The sequence below is a fragment of the Benincasa hispida genome, chromosome 4 (assembly GCF_027475165.1).
Source record: "Benincasa hispida cultivar pf3 chromosome 4, pf3_genome.v1.1, whole genome shotgun sequence".
NCBI classification, from domain to species: domain Eukaryota; kingdom Viridiplantae; phylum Streptophyta; class Magnoliopsida; order Cucurbitales; family Cucurbitaceae; genus Benincasa; species Benincasa hispida.
In genome coordinates this window covers 13074035-13094362 of record NC_143481.1, presented here as the reverse complement: position 1 = coordinate 13094362, position 20328 = coordinate 13074035, and the positions used below count along the sequence as shown (strand labels likewise).

General features: G+C 31.1%; 2 protein-coding genes and 1 long non-coding RNA gene across 4 annotated transcripts; 2 read left to right on the top strand and 1 right to left on the bottom strand.

Annotated features, from left to right (window-relative positions):
- Window positions 1-462: 462 nt before the first annotated feature.
- LOC120075801 (F-box protein At1g67340-like) lies at window positions 463-2049 on the top strand. The gene is made up of 3 exons (XM_039029476.2): window positions 463-734; window positions 829-991; window positions 1080-2049. Exons 1-3 carry the CDS (start codon window positions 523-525, stop codon window positions 1839-1841), a joined length of 1137 nt encoding a protein of 378 aa, XP_038885404.1. The 5' UTR covers window positions 463-522; the 3' UTR covers window positions 1842-2049.
- Window positions 2050-10157: 8108 nt separating this feature from the next.
- LOC150036496 (uncharacterized) lies at window positions 10158-14596 on the top strand. 2 transcript variants are annotated; one of them, XR_016528956.1, is made up of 3 exons: window positions 10158-10366; window positions 10559-10831; window positions 14255-14596. It is a non-coding gene; the product is annotated as an uncharacterized LOC150036496 (long non-coding RNA). The 2 variants fall into 2 exon arrangements; XR_016528957.1 differs by lacking the exon at window positions 14255-14596 and adding an exon at window positions 11048-11276 and having other exon boundaries at window positions 10212-10366.
- On the bottom strand, window positions 11379-17047 carry ASY1 (DNA-binding HORMA family protein). The gene is made up of 22 exons (XM_039028395.2): window positions 16942-17047; window positions 16766-16822; window positions 16016-16112; window positions 15855-15923; window positions 15677-15769; window positions 15364-15490; window positions 15198-15267; window positions 15036-15077; window positions 14645-14773; window positions 14442-14555; window positions 14291-14333; window positions 14134-14181; window positions 13722-13846; window positions 13624-13636; window positions 13408-13484; window positions 13187-13288; window positions 12811-12961; window positions 12631-12707; window positions 12471-12516; window positions 12225-12367; window positions 11667-11795; window positions 11379-11582 (listed from the first exon to the last, which is right to left on the bottom strand). The coding sequence occupies exons 1-22, from the start codon at window positions 16942-16944 to the stop codon at window positions 11529-11531; spliced, it is 1809 nt and encodes a 602-aa protein (XP_038884323.1). The 5' UTR covers window positions 16945-17047; the 3' UTR covers window positions 11379-11528.
- Window positions 17048-20328: the final 3281 nt, after the last annotated feature.

Below are 20328 nucleotides of genomic sequence, written 5' to 3'. Positions count from 1 at the left end.
AACCGTTCAGACATAAAAATCTAAAAAAATCCTAGACTAAACGGATAATTAAAAAAAAAAAAAAAGGACATTATTATTTTGGAAGAGAGAAACCCACACACAAACATACCGAAAATTAAGTTAAATTTAGGAAAATTTTTATAAATGGAAAAATCTCAAAGGTGTTTAAGCAAAACTTTGTAATTTTGAAATTTTTTCTATGAAATATAAATATTTTAAAATATTTTTTATATTTAAAAAGATGTCTTAATTATTTATTTTTTTTTTAAAAAAAAAATTCTTTTTACAGAAGAGAGGAGGGAGCAGTCCAAAAAGCTGCCCCTTCGTACCCTCGCGGGCATTTCGGTCAACCCAAATTTGACCTTTAAATACGACAACAACCCGGGAAGGGTAATTTGGTAAATTAGAAACCTTCCCCCCCGTTTTAAAAATATTTTAATTATTGTTGGTTTCTTTTTATATGAGCTTCTCTTTGTCACTTCCTTTTTCCTTCTGCGTTTGACTGTGTCAGGTCAGGCCCCCATGAGAACCTCCACTACTCCCAACAGCATCACCATGAACAAAACAAACACACCATTTTCTTCTTCTTCTTCTTCTTCCTTCAAAAGAAATCGTTGTTTCTCTTCTAAATCTGATTTCTTTGACTCTTTACCTGATGATCTTCTCATCTCTATTCTCTCTAAACTTGCCTCCTCTGCTTCTTCCCCTTCCGATTTCATCAAACCTTTGATCACGTACCTCATCTTATTCTTACTCTTTTTTCTTTCTTCTTTTATGAATTAAAGATGACCAATTTTGGCTGATTGAATTTCTTTTGGGTGTTAACAGATGCAAGAGATTCAACAATTTAGGGCGTCATTCCCTTGTTTTATCCAAAGCTTCTCAAAGAACTTTGGGAATTAATGCTAAAAACTGGTCGGAATCCGCTCACCGGTTTCTCAAACAGTGCGTTGACGCCGGCAACGTTGAGGCTTGTTATATTCTCGGCATGGTAATAGGATTAAAAGGAAATTGACAAATTTTTGACTTTTTTTTTTTGTTTTCGGTCGTCTCTGAATTTTGTTTTTTCTTTTGTATAGATTCGATTTTACTGTCTGCAAAACCGAGGAAGTGGAGCTTCTTTAATGGCGAAGGCGGCGATTAGCTCCCACGCGCCGGCGTTATACTCACTCGCCGTCATACAGTTCAACGGTAGCGGTGGCTCAAAGAATGATAAGGATTTAAGAGCGGGTGTGGCTCTTTGTGCTAGAGCTGCCTTTTTGGGCCATATTGACGCTTTAAGGGAGCTTGGACATTGCCTTCAAGATGGCTATGGGGTTTGTCAGAACATTATGGAGGGTCGTCGGTTTTTAGTCCAAGCCAACGCAAGGGAACTCGCCGCCGTGCTGTCGTCGTCGACGGCGGGGGCGGGTTCACGTTCTTGGGTCACGTGCAATCCAATCGCTCACCACCGCACGGCGGTGGGGTCGTCCGCCGAGTGCCCGTTGCTGAGCGATTTTGGATGTAATGTTCCTGCGCCGGAAGCTCATCCGGCGAGTAGGTTTATGGCGGAGTGGTTCGCCTTACGCGGCGGCGCGCCGGGGCCGGGGTTGAGACTCTGTTCGCACGTGGGGTGTGGACGGCCGGAGACAAGGAGGCATGAGTTTCGTCGGTGTTCGGTTTGTGGGATTGTTAACTATTGCTCACGTGCTTGTCAGGCGCTTGATTGGAAGCTGCAGCATAAAGCGGAATGTGCGCCGTTGGAGATTTGGCCGGAAAATGACGGTGACGGCGGTGAAGCCAACGGCGACGGTGGAATTCTAAATGAGAATGATGATGAGGATGTAATTGGGGAAAGTTAAATTAAACGGAGGTGAAGGCTGAATTTAAACGGCGAGTAACAGTTATTGTAACGGAAGAGGAAAAGAGGGACTACCTAACAAAGCAAAGGGCCCATCCCTCCTATTTTCTTTTTCTTTTTTAAACTTTTGTTAATATAATTTTTGTAGAGTACAGTGGCAACGATTGTCAACTTCGACCTTAGGTAATTAAAGTTCTAATTTTTTTAGATTTTCACAATCTTTAAAATTTCCATCTCTATTATATTCTTCATCACAATTATTCCCTTCTTTTTACCATTTTATTAGAGTAGAAAAAAATGTTATTTACAGAAATAATTAAAAAAAAAACATTCATAAATTTCTTTCGTTTATCACATCATATCATATCAATAATAAATTTTTTTAAAATTATCATTGATAGACACGGATAGATAAAAAAAATTAAATTTTACTATTTTGTGTAAAAAAGTTTTTAGATTTTTCTGCTTTTAAAAATCTCTTTTAAAAAAAAGCTTCAATTTAGTAGAGAATATATTTGAGATTGTTGAAAATGAATGATGAAGAAAATGGGTTAGCGATAATTTTTTAATTGCATAGCGTGTGAGTTAATGGGAATAAGAAAATGCATCTTCCACGAAATTCAAACAAAGACTTGTAAATATTTTGAAAGAAACAATTGAAGGAGTTACCCAAAATAAATAGAATAATACAGAGAAAAATACTTTTTTATTCTTTGATTTTGAGTTTAATTTTCATCATTCACCATAAATTTAAAATTATTATATTTCTAGTTAAGTTTTGAGTTTTATTTCAATTTAATCTCTAGATTTTAAAATGTTTCAATTTTATATTTGAGATTTGAATTTTGCTTCAATCTAGCCTCTAAGTTTCAAGATTTTACACTTTTACTCGTTTTTCTTTTTTTTTACTAAATACTCACTTCAATTTTTGACATCATTGTCTATTATTTAATTTAAAATAATTATGAAGTGAAATTTTAAAATTAATTTTAATAGTGATGAAAAATGGTAAAACTTAATTAATTATAATTATGTTAATTATTTAAAATTAAATAATATACATTAACGTTAAAGTCTAAAAATGAGTATTTAGTGAAAATTTGAAGTAAAAAATGTAAATCTTGAAATCTATGGACTAAATTAAAACAAAATTCAAATACTAATGGTGAAACTATAACAGTTTGAAAACTAAATTGAAATGAAACTTAAAACTTGAAAATTAATAATGTAAATCTCGTTTGATAACTATCTTATTTCTTGTTTTTGTTTTTGTTTTTGTTTTTATTTTTTAAATAAAGCTATAGACACTACTTTCCAGCTCCAAATTTTTTATTTTGTTATATACTTCTTGTCAATAGTTTAAAGATTCAAGTCAATTTTTGAAAACTAAAAAAATAGTTTTTAAAATGTTTGTTTTTTTTAAATTTTGGAATTTGACTAAGAATTCAATCATCGTACCTATAAAGATGCAAATTGTGAGTAAATAGACTTGATTTTCGAATAAAAAAAATAAAAGATAAAATAATTACTAAACGAGACCGGAACATTTTAAAACTTAAAAATCAAATAAAACTAAACTCAAAATCTTATAGCCAAAAATGTTTTTTCTTTTCCAAAAATATAAATATAACGTTACATCATTTTTCATTAATAAGACAGAGAAGTAAAACCTAACTATAAAATCTTATGTCATATTAAAAAAAAAAATCCCACACATGTCATTTCGGTAAAATTATAAAAGTGACGACATCGTATTAATAAATTATTTCTTTTTCGTTTTCATTTAAGTTAAAAGTATTTTAAATTTTCTTTCTCATAAAAAAAAATTGAAAATTATAAAATTAGATTTGGATTGGGTTGGGAGCAGAATTTTTAAGTGAAGTAGGTACAAAAGCACCTTAATTTTCCAATAAGTCTTTTGATTTAATTAGTCCAAAAGTAATTTAAACAATTTAAGAATATATCAACACAATTTGTATAATGTAAAAGGAAAATATAAATATTATATAAGAAATTTTTCACAAATATAAAACTATTTATAGAAATAGTAAGAAAAACAAAAAACACTGATAGACGTTGATAGACTTCTTTGAACATTTATCATATAGTATCAATGATAGACTTCTATCAATTTTTGTCACTGTTAGAATTTTTTGCAGCTGTTATATGAATATAAATATTTTTTTAAAAAAAATTATTCCAATTATATGGTCAAATAAAGGGAGTAGAAGTGTTCAAAAAATTCAATGACTCGAAAAAATCGATCAAATAAATGAAAATTTTATAGGTTGGGATGGTTCATGGGTTACCTAATATAATCCAAACCAATCCGAACCAACTCGAATTTATTATTAATTTTAAAATATATTGTTTTTATTACTTATAACACAAATATTTATACATATATTGATTTTAATTTTATTTGATTCCAATATTTTTTTAATAATTTATTTTTCCACAGCTCCTAAAAGTAGTTTATTTGCACTTTAGAAAGAAAATTTTCACTATATAAATTGAAATTGAGTTGTTAATCTTAATTCAATATATGAAAATAATTAAATTAGATTTTTATATATATTCGTTTTACTTTTCTTTAGAATAAAATTTTAAATAAATGATTCGATTAATCCGAACCAACCTAGCCCAATCCAAATATTATATGGTTGGATTCATTTTTGAATAAGAATTATTTGGATTGAAAAAATTTACAAACGGACTTAAAAGTTTTTGAATCCAATTCAACTCAATCCATGAAGGGTCCTAAAAGGAGTAAGAGTAATGTGGAGGGAAAGATTTAAGAATTGGAAGAGCATGTGAGAGGAGAAAGAACAGAGGGGGAGCCACATATCATATGAGAAACAAAAAGGCAATTATTCTAACATTCTTTTTTTGAAGCTTTTGAGATCATGGTGGTTGTTCTTTAGAGGGTCAAATGCAAGTAAGAGGGGGGAGGGAAATTAAAATAAAAATAAAAGTAAAAAAAGTAAAAAGGGAATGAAGAAAAAAAGAAAAGAAAAGAAAGTAGTGGGAAGACACACACACAGAAACACTTGCAAGTGGAGGACCTAGTCCTCTGCTAATCTTTATGCTTTTTTTTCATCCACAAAATCAATTATAATAAAGAAAAAAAAGAGGCATTATAAAAACAAATAATATGTAAATAAATAAATATTAGATACATAGACATGGGGGTGCACTTATTCTGTCTTTTTCACAATCAATTATTCCCACTTTTTTCTTTCTTTTTTTTTTTTTTTTTTCTCTTTATCTCTCCATTTAATTTGGATATGTACTTTTAGGTATGGCTAGTTTTATTGGGTAACATTTGGGCTGGGATTTAGTGCCACTACCCTACTACCCATCTCTATATGTTACACTAATTTAATACCATTCTATTCTTTTTATTAAATGCGTGAGATGGTGAAAATTTATAATCAATAATACATACATTATGTTAATTGAGTTACGTTTACTTTAATAAAAGATTAGATAGATTCATAATGAAGTGCACTTTTTTTTTTCTTGGTAGAAAGTTTTTCATTCTAGTGCTACTAGAGATATTAAAGCTCCACCAAAAATAGAATCCAAAGTGAAAAAGAAAATCTCATTTAGAGTGAACGAGAATGGGAATCTCTTCATCTTCCTCTTATCTCTAATCTCAATAATTATATTAAAGAAAAAAAACTCATGAATGATTAAACGGTAAAAAAAAAAAAAAAAAAAAATCTTGTTCTATGTTTAGAAAATTCCTCTAATATTAGCCTAAACATTTCATAAAGTTTTGATGATCAAACTCAAAAGAAAAAAAAACGTTAAAGTTAAAATCTTTTAGAATTTTGAATGGAAATCAAAATAGGTATAGTGGTGACTGAAAATGATATGGTGGTATTGTAGTCTCGATTTTCAATTTGGGGCCACGAACAAATCGTTTACGATATCAATTTTCATCTTTTTATTAATCTAACTTTTTTTACTGAGTAGTATAAAATTGGCTTTCAATGTAAGATTTATTAAAGAAAAGTTTTAGGTGTATGATATGAAAGTAGTGAATAAGATGCCTGAAAAAGAATGAGAAGGTAAAGAATGATAGTAGTAAGTTAATAGATGATTAGGATTGGATGGGACTATGACCTACTCTTTATAAACTCTCTTATGCTCTCACCTCTAAATAAAAGATGTAGTAAGGTAACTACTCTATCATACTTGCGTCCAATAATTCCTTCAATTCAGTTAAGTTGGAATTTGTTTTAGCGAGTTTTGATAAGTTTTATGCTTTGATTATCTTTTTATGGATTAATTTTGGTTGTTAAAAAATTTTGGTAAAGTCATTTCGAAGTGATTTTTTTGACGAAACTACATATAGATAATTTGTTTGAGATATTGGTACTATGTATTTGATTCAAACTTTAATCATGTAAGCCTAATTTCAAATTATGATTTGGGGGTTGATTCAAGAATTTCATTCAATATGAAGAAGAGTTTGGTTTGCTAATTATTTGGGCTTAAAATTGGAGGTTTGGAAAGTGAATTCGAATTGGACCACACCTTAGATAAGGTTATCTGTAAATATTTTGTAATATTTGGGTGTTTGGAATTTGGCCTTAACTATTAATTTTAAAGTTTGGTTTATGTTTGGGCTTGATTAAAGATTTTGGTTCGACCTAATATCTTTGGTTCGACCTAATATCAAGGTAACTAATCTTATTATTGGAACTGCCCACAGGCCAGGCATTAGATGTATGCTAGCATGATAAATGAAGGTTATGGTAGAATGACAGCATGAAAGATTGATAGTATAACATGATTAAAGTATGTTCCGTTACGAGATCCGAATTATTTATTTATGCACATAGGCGCTTGAATGCTAATATGAGATGGTATGTGCTTCTATGGTTGTATTTGATCGGATGATGTTGAGGTATACATGTATGTTGTAGAATCATGATGTTGAGGTATATGTGTATATTATAGAGCCATGATGTTGAGGTTATATGTATGTCATAGATTCCTACCGTGATGATTATGATGTTGAAACTGTGCAAATGTCCTTACTGATTAGTTTGATGCCCATTAGATTTTGTGTCTCCTTTGGGATTCACCAGTTTGTGTCTCCGTCGGGATTCACTAGAGGTAGTGGGCGTACTTAACTACAGTAGGATAGGACTCAGTTTTCTTTTTGTTTCATGTGTACATGTGTCCCATGAGGACTAAAGCAGCTTATATGTACCTAGTCTGACCCCAGTAGTGGGGTTACTTACTAAGTATTTTATACTCATTCTTTCTCATGTTGTTGTTTCAGGTAAGGGTAGAGATGCACTGGCGATGGACAAGCGGAATTTGTGACCGAGCCACTGGGACTAGTTTTTACGCTTCCTCATCATAAAATTTAGAGTTCTTTTCATGTTTCTCTTAACTTTTAGTTTTGATGTTTAAAACTTACTTTAAAAATCATTTTTCAGACTCATTTACTATCCTTTATGATTTATGGGTACCCTACTATTGATTTAGTATTTAAATTTAATGAAAGTCCTTTGAACTTACCTTATTTAATTAGCATTTATTTCGCCCCGAGTGTCATTTTGAGTTTCATGTATGCATGTATTTAGTAACGACCTAACTTAAGTCCTATGAGGTCGAGTCGTTACAATAAGTGTGGGTCGAGTTAACAAGTAGTGGGTCATCACTCCTCGATCCATAATCCGAAAGTATAAGTCGAGGAGATATTTGTTTTAGTTCAACAATAGGTAGAGTTACGAAATTCGATCTCTCGATTGACTAAGAGATGAAAAGTTTGAATCTCACAATTCACTTTCTAATTTTTTTTTTATATATATATTTTCAAAGCTTGTTAGAACAAAATGTATTTTTTGTACCTAAAGTTTGGAGGACACTATAATTCTTAATGTTTGCGAAATGATTTTACAGAAAAATAAGAATATATAGTCTTAAGTATAAGATTATTTGCAGTCGTGTGGGTTGAGCGATAGCAACACCTAGCATGCATAAATTGTGAAAGGAAGAGAGACATGGAAGAGTCTCCACCTTTAAGATGAAGATGATGGGTGCGACAGACGACGAGGTCCAATTCCACAAGCAATAACAATGGAGTTTTCAAGGATCAAACTATGGCAATGGCGTGGGCTCCACGACAACAACTACTATGCACTTTTTTGTGAGATTAAGAGAGATTTGGAGGTATTCACTTCTTAGAGTAAACACATGGATGCACATATATTAGTGGGATTTTTTCTGGGCGTCCAGCTCACTTGTTGTACAACGAAGAATAAAAATTTATTTTTGAGAAATTTGACTGTATAGCACAATTTTAAGGGGCAAACTGAAAATTAGCAAAAATGAAATAAAAATCTGACTTTTGGCAAAGATGATGTCAGCATGATGTGTAAATTTTAATGTATTTCCTATTCTGGCCCTTTCATATAGTTGATGATCCAAGGTATCATCGGTATGGTTGATGATCTGGTCCCATTTATTTAACTACGGTATATTTATTTTTAAGTATTGTTAATATTTGTGGAGACTTAGTAATAGAGGACTCACAGGTATTTTGAATACAGAATATTTTTGTTATGGTTAATTATATATTCATTCGACTACAACATCTTTAAGTATAATATATTTGTGGAGTTTAGTTTTAGGGACTAATAGTCATTTTGAAAACAAGATACTTTTGTTAATTTTTTTTTTTTTAATTTTGTGTTAGGTAGGTTTTTCTGAAGTAGTTTCAAGTTCAAATTTGAAAATATTTGAATTTTTAATAGTTAATACAATCTTGATTGCTTTTTTTTTTTTTTGAATTAGTCACTATTTTTTGTAAGATTTAAAAAATATGATTCTTAAATAGTTAATAGAATCTTCTTTGTTATGATTTGAATTTTAGATTTGGTATTTTCGGATTAATAATGTTTTTTTTATGGTTTTAGGGTATTTTCATCTTTTAATAATTAGTAATTAATAATCTTGATCATCAATTTGTTTTTTTTTCCAATTTTGAAATATTTTTGCTATTTTTCAAAATGAACCTTTAAAATTTGCTATTTTTCTTGATAGCACTTTATTTTTTCTTTTAAATTTGTGTTATGCGAGCCTAAAATATTGGGTATATGATTAGTCAAATTTGGGCTGGTTCACCTTGAAAACTTTAGGTTTTTCAATGATATGGGTATGATCTAAGGAGAAAGAAAGTGGGAAAAAAAAAGTACATAGAAAAACATATTTTTCAGAGACAAGTCCTACAAAATTGTAGTGAGTGTGTGAGGAACACATGAGGTCTCATGGAACACATAAAGTCTCGTTTTGAATAGTTGTATCGTCGTTTGTAACTTTGGTATGTCCGTAATTGCTGTTGAATAGTATCCATAAAACTAGGTATTTTTCATTTATTTCTATTAAGTATTGGTATGTAGTGAACTGATTTTGTTTTTTTTTTTTCAATTTTATCATAAAAGAAGTTGACAATCATGAACTCCTCAAAAATTCCGTAATTTTTCTCTTCACGTCGTAGGGTTTTTCTACTAATTCTTGCATTATTTGTTTTTAATCTAATTTGTTGTTCATTATTGATCTATTATTTAGTGATAATTTGATGAATAATTTGTGATGTATTGAAATACTATTATTTAGTTGATTATTGATCTATGTTGATATATTATTTCGTTCATATCAGAATCTACAAATTTCAAAATCCGAAGTGTCCCTCTTTTTAAGAAACTTTGAAGACGGTCAAACTCCATAGTTAAAAGTGCTTTTTTTCCCCAAAAATCTATTTTGGTCAATTCTTTTCTCTCTCACCTCCTTTTTTTTCAATCACAATTTTAGCCTAACAATACATTCAAAAAAGTTTCTACAATGCACCCACAATTTTATATTTGCAAAATATCCATTTTTATCTCTATTTTCTAAAAAACGACTCTTTTGGTCCAGTCATTTTCTTTTAACTCTTTATTTTGTTCAACATAAAACTACACTAAAAAAGGGTTCTTGAAATATAGTTATAAAAAACCACAGTAAAATGAACAATAAAATAAAATAAACGTCAATCCAAATTAATTTTTTTTTTATAAAATGAACTAAAATATTTTTTCCTTTTCTCTTTATTTAATTATTTAATTTTTTTTTTAACTTTTATATTAAAAATTAGAAAGTCTGGCTATTTAGATTGACTTTTTTAAATACTTAAAATTAATTTTTTCAATAGAAATACATTTTTATTTTTTTAAAAAAAATCCAAAATAATCTTTTAAAATTATTGAAAATATCTATAAATATAACAAATCAATAAACTGAGTTGGAATTCCATTCTAACATATTAAATAAGTTGATATTTTTTTTTATATTGGAGAAAAGCTCGTGTTATTGTTTGTGAATGATTTTATTTAACGTTATGGGAGTGGAGATTTGTGCTGGGAAGAATTTCGTGGTTCTTGACCATTTTATTCGCAACTGCCCAACTCACCGAGTCGCTCAGGTGAGTCGAGGAACTTGGGAGAGGCATAGAAGCAGAGGCAGGTACACTATAACCATTTTATATTCTTCAAAAGTTAAAATATGTCCCACTTCAACTCCTTTCATCCCATCATCTAATAGTTCAGTTTTAATCCATTGTTTTGATTTACTTCTTGACAAATTTTTAGATCCTTCGTTTAGCTATAGCTTTCGCGTTCTCTCTCTTCTCTCTCTTCTGAAGTTGGGCTTTCTTAGGTTTGAAGTTAAAATAGGATCAGGAAGAGAAGAGGAGTTGAAGTTTGCAGAAAAATTAATACTGAGAATGTGGAAGATTTAGGGAGCACCTGAAGACCAAGGAGATATGGAGTTACCCGCTGCGACCTTCTGCGTTCTGGACCCCTTTTAGCGCCACAATTCGCAGCTCCATTGGCATGCTCAAATCAGCCAGCCGCCTGGTCGCAGCGACTCCTTTCATGATCTCCTCCAGCAAAGCTAAGACAATTTCAAATGATTTATTGAAGGTTAATGGTAAGTTTTTTCTCCAGCAAAGCTATCACAATTCCAAAATATTATATTTTTCGATTTTCAGCTTTATCTTTGCTTATTTTTCAATGCTTCGCTCATCTTTGGTTAGCTTTTCGTCATCTGTAGAAGAATGGTTCTTTTGAGTAATTTCTTCAGAGGGGAGTGCTTTTTGTTGTTAGTTTATTTTAATGGAAATTTTCCAATTTCTCCTTATGCCAGATTTCCTGAACGCCACCTGCTACATAAGCTCATATTCCTTCTCACTTGGAGGAATGTCTTGAAAAACTATTTTTAATGTGCATTGACATCAAGGGTTATAACAAGTACATGAACAAAATTCAATGTTGAAAACACATGTCGTATAGATTTTGTTCTAAATTCTTGATTCCCATGAACAAAGGAAGCGAATTATAATCAAATGTTCGAACTATATGAAAGATTTCCAACACTAACATTCAACTACTAGGAAGGAACAAATCAAAATTCATAGATTCTGTGTTTGTTTCTTCGTTTACCTGAAAACACGTCGGGTTGGTGCAAAATAAGAATCTTAAGAGAGCAAGGGAAAATTAATAATCCAAGGATAATCCATACGTTCATCAAGGTCTAGAAAGTTATTCTATTTTCGATGCATTCCAAGAATTACCAGTTTAATAAAGAGAATACGGTCGAACAAGTCAGATATTTAAAGCCAGGCTTTTCACTGGTCTTGAGATTTCTGTCGCTTTGTGTGCTGAAGGATAGGATCCTTAACCTTCAAGAAGAACGAGAAGATTAAAAAAAATTTCAGTTCAAGTATCATATCGGATTATTCCTTTATTAGTAAATTAGGAAGTACCGTGCTTGTCTTTCTGGAACGTTTGTCTTGAGTAGACTTTTCCAAGTCCATCTCGTCAAGGTGGTTTCCACTTCCATTCACTCTAATATTATCATTTCCTGGCACGAAACTTTCTCTCGACGCAGCTGGCTGCACGTTTAGTAATATCAGGAAACATTTCTACTACTCATTTTATTCATATTTTTACCCGTTATAAATTGATATATTAATTTTTTTATTTAATTATAAATTTGGTTCCTATAGTTTGGAAAAAGTTAGAATGTAGTCCCTATTGTTTTATTAGTTAGACTTATTAGTTAGAGTTTAGTTTTTATGGTTTGATAAAGCCTCAAAAATAGTCCTTATAGTTCGATGATATTCTCATACATAAATCCTACTGTAGGGACTATTTATGAAAGTTTTATTAATAAGGATTAGATTCTATTTATAAACCATAGAGACTAAATTTACAATTTAACCTTAATTTTTTCATTGAACCCACATTATTCGTCAAATATGGAGGGAAACGAATGGCAATAATCAGTTGACTAGTTGAGTAAAAGCTTCAGAAGCACTTACCACAGGCGTGCTTGTGGGAGTGTTTCCAAGGTTCTTTGATTTCAAACCATTTTGGTTTGTGTCTGATGTCACTCTCATGCGCGTTAAATCTGATCCAATGGAACGGAGGATACCACAAGTGGACATGTCCCTGTGGTTGCTATCTGAGAAAATAAAGTCATACTTTGTTACTGTAAGCACTGATAGAGATAGGACCATTTCTGGTGGAATCGGATCTTAAGTATTCAAAAGTTTATCGTCACTAACCCATCTTGTTGTTGGACTTTTCATGTGGTTCATAAGATTCGATTTCCTGGGGGGGAAATAATTAAAAATTAGAGACGTGAAAAGTAGAAAACATGAAATGCATATGTAAGTTAAAAGCTCAGGCATGCGGCTACGGTCCAAAGAGGTTTTGAACTGTTACCATGTCTTCGTAGTTCAATACTTTCTTTACTTCTTTCAACTTCTTTTCAGCCAAATCTGAGTGGATCACGCGTTTGCCTGATTGTGAAAATAGGAACAATGATTTGTTCATTAGTTGAAGCAAGTACTGAGGTCCTTTAAATTAAAGCCAAGACTGCAGAATTTTCAAGATGGTGGATACCCAGTCTTCGGCTCCCTTTGGCTTCAACGAAACCATCTCGAATCATCTTGTCAATGATTTTACGTACTTTGGTCAGACTGGCCTCTCCTTCAAGCTTGTTTTGAAGCTTTGCAACCGTCACATAACGCATTTGAAGAGTGTGATATAAGGCCTGCAATAAAAAAGTCAAAGAGTACAAATAAATGTGGATATCGTGCGTATTCAAATTCCATTGATTCAGCTCAGCATTATGCAAAAAAAGAGTTGAAGCTGTAAAGAACGATATTTGGGATAAATAGAGTAATGTCCTCATAATTTTTATTCACCGACATAGAAGGCATAGCAGTACTGAAATATATTCTTCCAGGGGATGGCCGAATGAAATACGTTTAGCTACCTTCAGATATAGGGTATCGTGGGCTGTGGTAGCTTTGACATCAACTTTGTCTATTTGACCATCAATTTCTTCTTTCACCAAGTCGAATTCATAGTCAAACGCCTGATACAATTGATGTTCCCAACAGAGTAAGGAGCATAAAAGAATAACATTCAGTATCACTTATGCATACGATTTTATCATGAAGAACTGACTGACAAACAAAAGAGTTAGACAACAACCTTCTGCTTGTTGATGTTGTAAGAATCCCTTCCAGTCTTGGACAAAACGCCTTCGTTAACAAGTTTGTCCATAATTTCTGAAATGCAATCAAAAGACTTGTATGTGTCTTATCAAATCTATAGTAATAACACATGATCCAGGACACCCAAGGATTTCAACATTAGTAAACTTAGCTTTCTCCATTAATAAATTTAACAAGGGACGCATTCCTATACCTTCAGTTAAAACCTGCAGTAAAAAGAAAAATAAACCAATATCATTTCAAAGTAAATAACAGTTATTGAGCAGCCAGTTTGAGAAACAAGGTCCCTACCACCGAAATGTCCGGAAAATTTGAAAGAACATCAGTAATTTCTAATTTGTCATATTGGTTACTGTTGATCCAGTCCTTCACCCTTGCTAACTGCTGTTCATCTTCCTCTGGATCCTGAGTATCATCTGCACACAATATGATTTTTTAACTAAATATTCTTCTGAAGAAATGACAATAAGCTGGGAAACACTGCATTGCTGGAGGGGTTTATTGCCGAAATAAGTGTTGTCAAATGCAGAAAACATGAAGACTTGCAGGAAATACGTTGAGATACATTTTGTGGATTTTCTAAATTTCGTATCAAATATTACAATACCATTCCGCTTCTTGTTTCCAGCTGATGATCTCACTTAAAATGTAGAAGTTTATACCAAAAGATTTGAACACGCATTCATTAATCATTACAGTCTACCTTCATCAATTTTGCTAGTATTATCTTGTTCTTGTTGTTGTAGCTTTTCTGCCAAGAAAATGTTTGTTATTTACAGTGACAACTAGAATGAATATCAGTATATAACAAACTTTTATAACAGGAGGACAAAGTGATAAAATAACGTTCATGCCACAACCTCTTGGTGCAACAATATAATCGCCTTCTGGGGAAGGGTCAACCTGGTTATGGAAGAGAAACATTGTCATGTGCTTTAGAGTACCTTGAAGTTACGATGACAAAACTTAGCTCTGGAAAGAGCCATTTAGGTTGGACTAGGATTATTTCACCTCACTGTCAGTTTCAGAAAACCCGTTCCTTTGTTCCGAGTCAGCTCCTAAGCTAACTTCAATCTCTTCATTATCATCATTTTCATCCTCACATGGATCAAGCACACTCTTTACCTGTAAATTTGACAAGCAATCAAAATTAACTCAATTATTAATCATGTGCGTAAAAACTTTTTTCAACTCAATAAATTGCAATCCCTTACTTTGAGAGCCAATACAAAATGCTTGCTGTTGACGTTTCCAACCTCCATCCTTAATGGACTTTTAGTCCAGGGATGATGTCCCTCTTCCTCTGTGCAACTCCTGAAGAATGGAGGTTCATAATCGACCGGCTGCAATAAGATGATCATAATTACTTCACCAACATGGATTTTGTTTTAAAGGAGAAAATACCCCTTTCTTCAGTCCAAAGATAAACATGATTTCTTCTGTATGTAGCACCATAAATTAACAATTAGCTAGCCAGTGTAACGTGGTTGAAAACTATCAGCAAGAAAAAATACGTCACAATAGCATGTGAAGTACAAATGTTCCCAACAATTGAATGAAAGAAACGTTGAATAATTTTGGAAAAGAGCATGTCAAGAAACATACCGTAACATCATCATAGTAGAGGAGTTTCATCAATATGGTGCGCTGAAATAAAGAATCAATCATGTTGACGCCAAACATGGTGTCTTATAAATACTTGATGAAAATTTGCATTTTAGAAACTTCAATGCTCTCAATAAAATTATGAATTCGTTAGGCCTTTACCTCTTCGGGCATCTTATCCAATGTTCTCATCAGTTGAACCAGTGTACGGACCATCTTACAAGCAGAACTCCTGAAGTTCAAGTTTTTATCACATATCCCGCCGACAGTATTAAAAAAGATGTACGAGAGAGATGCATTGCAACATTTGGTCTTCGATTAGCTATACCTCATCTGGTTGGGAGTTACTTCGGCCGTGGAGTTGCACTTGAATGTTCCTCCCTGTTTCTTGTTTCCAGTGCGAGTGACGTTCATTGAGACCTCTTGACTATCAGAACTGGAATAGCTGAAAGAAACTGCAGGCAAGGACTTAATAAGTATCAACCCAAACAATTGTTGGAAATCTCTAAATATTAATTCACTAGAACAACGGTAAGTTGTCTATGTAAACATTTCATTTTGCCAAACAGAACTCCATCTCTTTTAGCAGGATCAAACAGAAAATCCAGAGAAGTAAGAAAAAGAAAATCGAGAGAGCTTACAAGCATATTCCTCAATCATTGGCCCTTCCACTGCCTCGCATACGCAGAAGAGAAGCGTCTTAAGGTATTTCCGTTGCAACGCATCATATACACCTGAAGAAACGTAAAAAATAGTTGTGATCAGTAGATTAAAACTTGGAAACATAAAATATCAGATATAAGGCTAAACTCGACATGCCTTTTTCCATCCAGTCAATCAATCTTCGGGACTCTGCATCCATCGGCATAAGCTTCTTGATCTTCATCTCTGTCAACGAATCGAATTTACTATCGATTGAATAGTTGCTTTTAAAGAAACTGATAAGAACTGAACAAACTTATTGCTAAAAATCAGCGTACCTAAAGCAGGAACTGACTTATCGTTGAAATACTTTTCTGGAAAAAGACCTCTGATATAACTGATATTGAATATAGCGATGCGCAGCAGGTTCCTCGTCTGAAGCCAGAAAACAAAAACAAGTCGATCGGATCCAACTTCATACAATAATCGGGATTACAATTTTTTAATTACGAGATGAGAGTGTTCATATCTTGTAAATTTTTGGCAATGAAAAACAGAGCATCGATTTGAAAGTTAAGAAGTTAAATACTACGGAAAAAACTTTCGCACGTCGAAAATAAGATATTGAAAAAGATTCAAGTAATTTTCTTCATCGTGTGATTTTTTATTCTTTTGGCCATCGAAATCGAGTATGCATTGCAATCTTATGTGATACACAGAAATAGGAGGTGTAGTTCATTTTCTCTATAACAACAGTCATGTTCATTTCCGTTTCATATAAGTAAACGATCTCCAGAAAAATCTCTATGATAACATAATTTACACAAATTCAAGACCGATGATCATGTTCGTATACATGACTAAAATTATGAAACAACTGCTATGGCAGTTTAGCAGGAGTTGAGCAATTTGGAAATCGAAGTGTATAAGATTAACGAGAAGATAGCAAGCTACATTTGACAACAAGGCAATCAAACAGATTCAAGTTCAGCTATCAGTTCCATGATTATCCGCGAAGGAAACCTCAAATCCATTTCCAGAACACGAGAATGAATCAATGAAATAAAATAGGTTCCGAAGGAACTAACCAGGAGAAGAGAGTCCTGCTCCGTGATCTCTGCTTCCTTCAATTTCTGTGCCACAACCTGGAGGAATTTATTCGTTTCAGAAAGGGCAAGTAGAAGAAAATAAGATAGGCAGATATATAATTACAATCAAGCAAGAAAAAATATGTATATATTCTCAGAGAGCTTATTGAAATCACCATGGTTTTCAGTGTTTGGAAAGGAAATGGAGAAGCGGAGGAGGAAAGATGCTTTCCAGAGATCGGTTTCAAATTTTTGAAATAACGGGAATTATTCTGAGAAAATGTTGGCGGGAGATGAAGAAGACGAAGGGTACCGTTTTATAGACGGCTTAGAAATTTTAACCACGGTTACGAATTTAACCAGCACTGGTTTACTGAGCCTACGGATAGTAAATTCAACTCTTCAGGTTTTAGTATTTACTCATACTACTAGACTATAGCAACTTTTATTGATCGGTCTTTTCTTCTTTTTTTATTTTTATTTTTAATATTCGTAATAAGTGAAAAAATCTAAAAATATATTATATTTGTAAATATAAAAGTGTTGATTGGTCAACTTTTGAATTTTTTTTAATTTTCAATTTCATCCTCTCTTGTCTTATCTACGAGGCTGAGATTTGTACCCAATACTTGAGAATATCCAATTCATAAGTGATTTAATCATCGGTAATTATTATAAAAAAAACATTAAATATAAATAGCAAATGAAACAAGATTTGAAATAAACTACCTTTTTTAGTCAACAAATTTGCACCAGTTTTAGAAACATTTCTTAAAAGTTTGAAATAAGAAACGATAATAGTTATTAAACAAGTTAATTTTCAAAAAAATGAGAAATGTGAACAATATCAAACATGCCAGTATTTTTTTCTTTTTATAGGACTTTAAGAGTATGGTGTCTATCACAAATAAACTTTAAAAAATGACATAGATGATCCAACATGAAGGGCACAAATTGAAATATTTGTGTATTTGTGTACCGTAATATTTGTGTATTGATAATAACAATTATTAGTGATATTAGTGATAGAACTTAGATAGATATCCGTCATATTCATTGGTGATATTGAAATTAGGTAAATATCAGTAGTAGAAGTCTGTTAGCGATAAAAGTCTATAATTGACAATCATGATAAAAGTTTCTCGATAATAGTCATTGATAGCTTTGAGTGTTAGTCTTTCAAAATTGATAATCGCTGATGAGAGTCTATCGGTGATAACCACTAATGTTTTCTATCATTGATAGCTTAATATTTAATGATTTTTTTCACTGTTAATATCCACTTGTAGAAGTCTATCATTTATAGCCAACTTAGTGAATTTAATTAATAAAGTTGAATCTCGAACTAAAGTGTAAGTGGAATGTCTAGAAGTTATCACCGAACATGTTATTAGTGATAGAAGCTATCAACAATACTAATAACATGTTATTTGATGGTAAAAAAAATAATGATAGAAGTTATCTTTGATAGAATATTATCAATGACAAAAGCTATCACTGATAACTATGAGATAGGTGATATCAGTGATAGAATTCAAGTGATATCCATATATCGATGATATCAATGATATAAAAGTTGATTCCATTTTATGAAAGTCTATCATTGATAGCCACTGCTAAAAGTTATCAGTAATAGCCACTGCTAAAAGTTATCAGTAATAGCCACTAATTGAAACTATCAATGATAGTCATAACTATCAGTGACATGACTTAGGTATATATCAATAAAATGAATGATATTGATGATATTGGTGATATGACTTAGGTAAATATAAAAAATAGTCATTTATAGACCTCTTAATGATAGACTTTTATCACTTATAACTTTAAATGTTAATATTTGAAAAATGACAATTTTCTTTCAAAAGTTGATAACTACTTATAAAAGTCTATCATTGATATCCACTAACAGCATTAGGCATTATTATCTCAAGTTTGTTTCCAATAGATCAAAGTGTATCAACGATAGCCAAACTGATAGCAAATTGAAAGATGATATTTCAAGTGTTACTATTTTAAGGTTGTATTAATATTTCTCAAATTGAAAACTACCACTAATAGTAGCTATCAATGAAAACAACTAATAGTACCTATCAGTTGCTATCAATGATAGTTTTTAATTTCAGAAAATCAGAAGAAGAAGCGTGAAATGATGGTCTGTGTGTGGGATTTTTAGTCATTTATCTATATTGCTATCACTTATAGCCGCTATTAATGATATCTGGCACTAATTTTGTGCCATATCCCTAATATGTTTATCCTCATTCTACGTTTTTATAATTATTTTGGATCTGATTGTTATTTATGCAACCAATTAGTACATATTAGTTTATATGATTTCCTATTTTGTTTTTTTATTGATATTTAGTGAATATAAATTTTTGATATTTTTTCAAAGTGAGATATGCTCAGTAGTATTATCATATGCTCCATCCCCAGAGGTCGGAGGTTTAATCCTCCACCCAACGATAGTACTACAAAAAAATTGACATTTTTTATTGAATTACTTTGCTAATAATTAATTATTCATTTTGTTGTTAAAATATATCTTAAACAACACTGGAGTATTATTGAAACAAAATTTTCTCTTACACTAATGGCTCGTTTGGTTCATAGGAATAAGAGGTGGAAATGGGAAATAATATTTTATTACCATGTTTAATACAAGTTTTCAACATTTGAAATGAGAATATATTATTTTAACTTTCAAGGCATTTCATACTCTCATCTATTTAGATTTTTCATAACCACCCAAATAGGTGGGTTTTCTCCTTGAATATTCTCTCTCTCTCTCTTAAATAACCTTTTATCTTTTCATTTTATTTGTTTTTCTTATTGTTTGATATTGTTTAATTTATTTAATTTTTATAAATATGTTTAAATTAAATTTATAATTGACATATATAATTAATTTTATTAATAATAATACTAATATAATAATTGATTATATTATTATAAATTAATATGAAAAACCATAATCTTTTTAAAAAAATACATATGAATAACCATAATTATATTTGCTTAAATCTCTTTTTATTGGTAATCATATATAGGCATAATAAATTATTTATTAAAAATATAATGGCTTTAAAAAATATTAATCAATTAACTAATAATAAAATTAGTTAATTTTTTCAACTAAACAATCTTGTACACTTATACTTCTACTTTTAATTAAACAATTAGCTAATTAACTCTTCAATTAACAAAATTACAGAAAAAAGAAAGAAAGAAAATAGATTTTTAAATCAATTACCAATATAAAAATGATAATATAATTGTACAATATAAAAAAATTAATTGATAATAAATATATTAAACTGGAGGATGATTGGATAAATTTAATTAAATTTTAATGGTTTAAAATTGATTTAATAACTTATTTTGTTAAAATAAATTAACAAACAAAAATTAATTATTAAAATTAATTATGATTAATTTTATACTCTACAATTGCATAAAAAAGTATAACACATTCTCATACATATTATTCTCACTCCAATATATAGCAAAACACAGTCATCTTTGATTTCCAAACATATTCTTGAACATTCTATTCACAA

Excerpts from the sequence above, each read along its gene's own strand:
- LOC120075801 (XM_039029476.2), top strand. The coding sequence starts at position 523 with ATGAGAACCTCCACTACTCCCAACAGCATCACCATGAACAAAACAAAC. Across the intron at positions 735-828 it reads TTCATCAAACCTTTGATCAC|ATGCAAGAGATTCAACAATT; the intron begins GTACCTCATCTT and ends GGGTGTTAACAG. Across the intron at positions 992-1,079 it reads CTTGTTATATTCTCGGCATG|ATTCGATTTTACTGTCTGCA; the intron begins GTAATAGGATTA and ends TCTTTTGTATAG.
- ASY1 (XM_039028395.2), bottom strand. Across the intron at positions 14,182-14,290 it reads TTATATTGTTGCACCAAGAG|AAAAGCTACAACAACAAGAA; the intron begins GTTGTGGCATGA and ends TTTTCTTGGCAG. Across the intron at positions 13,847-14,133 it reads TACTAGCAAAATTGATGAAG|ATGATACTCAGGATCCAGAG; the intron begins GTAGACTGTAAT and ends TATTGTGTGCAG.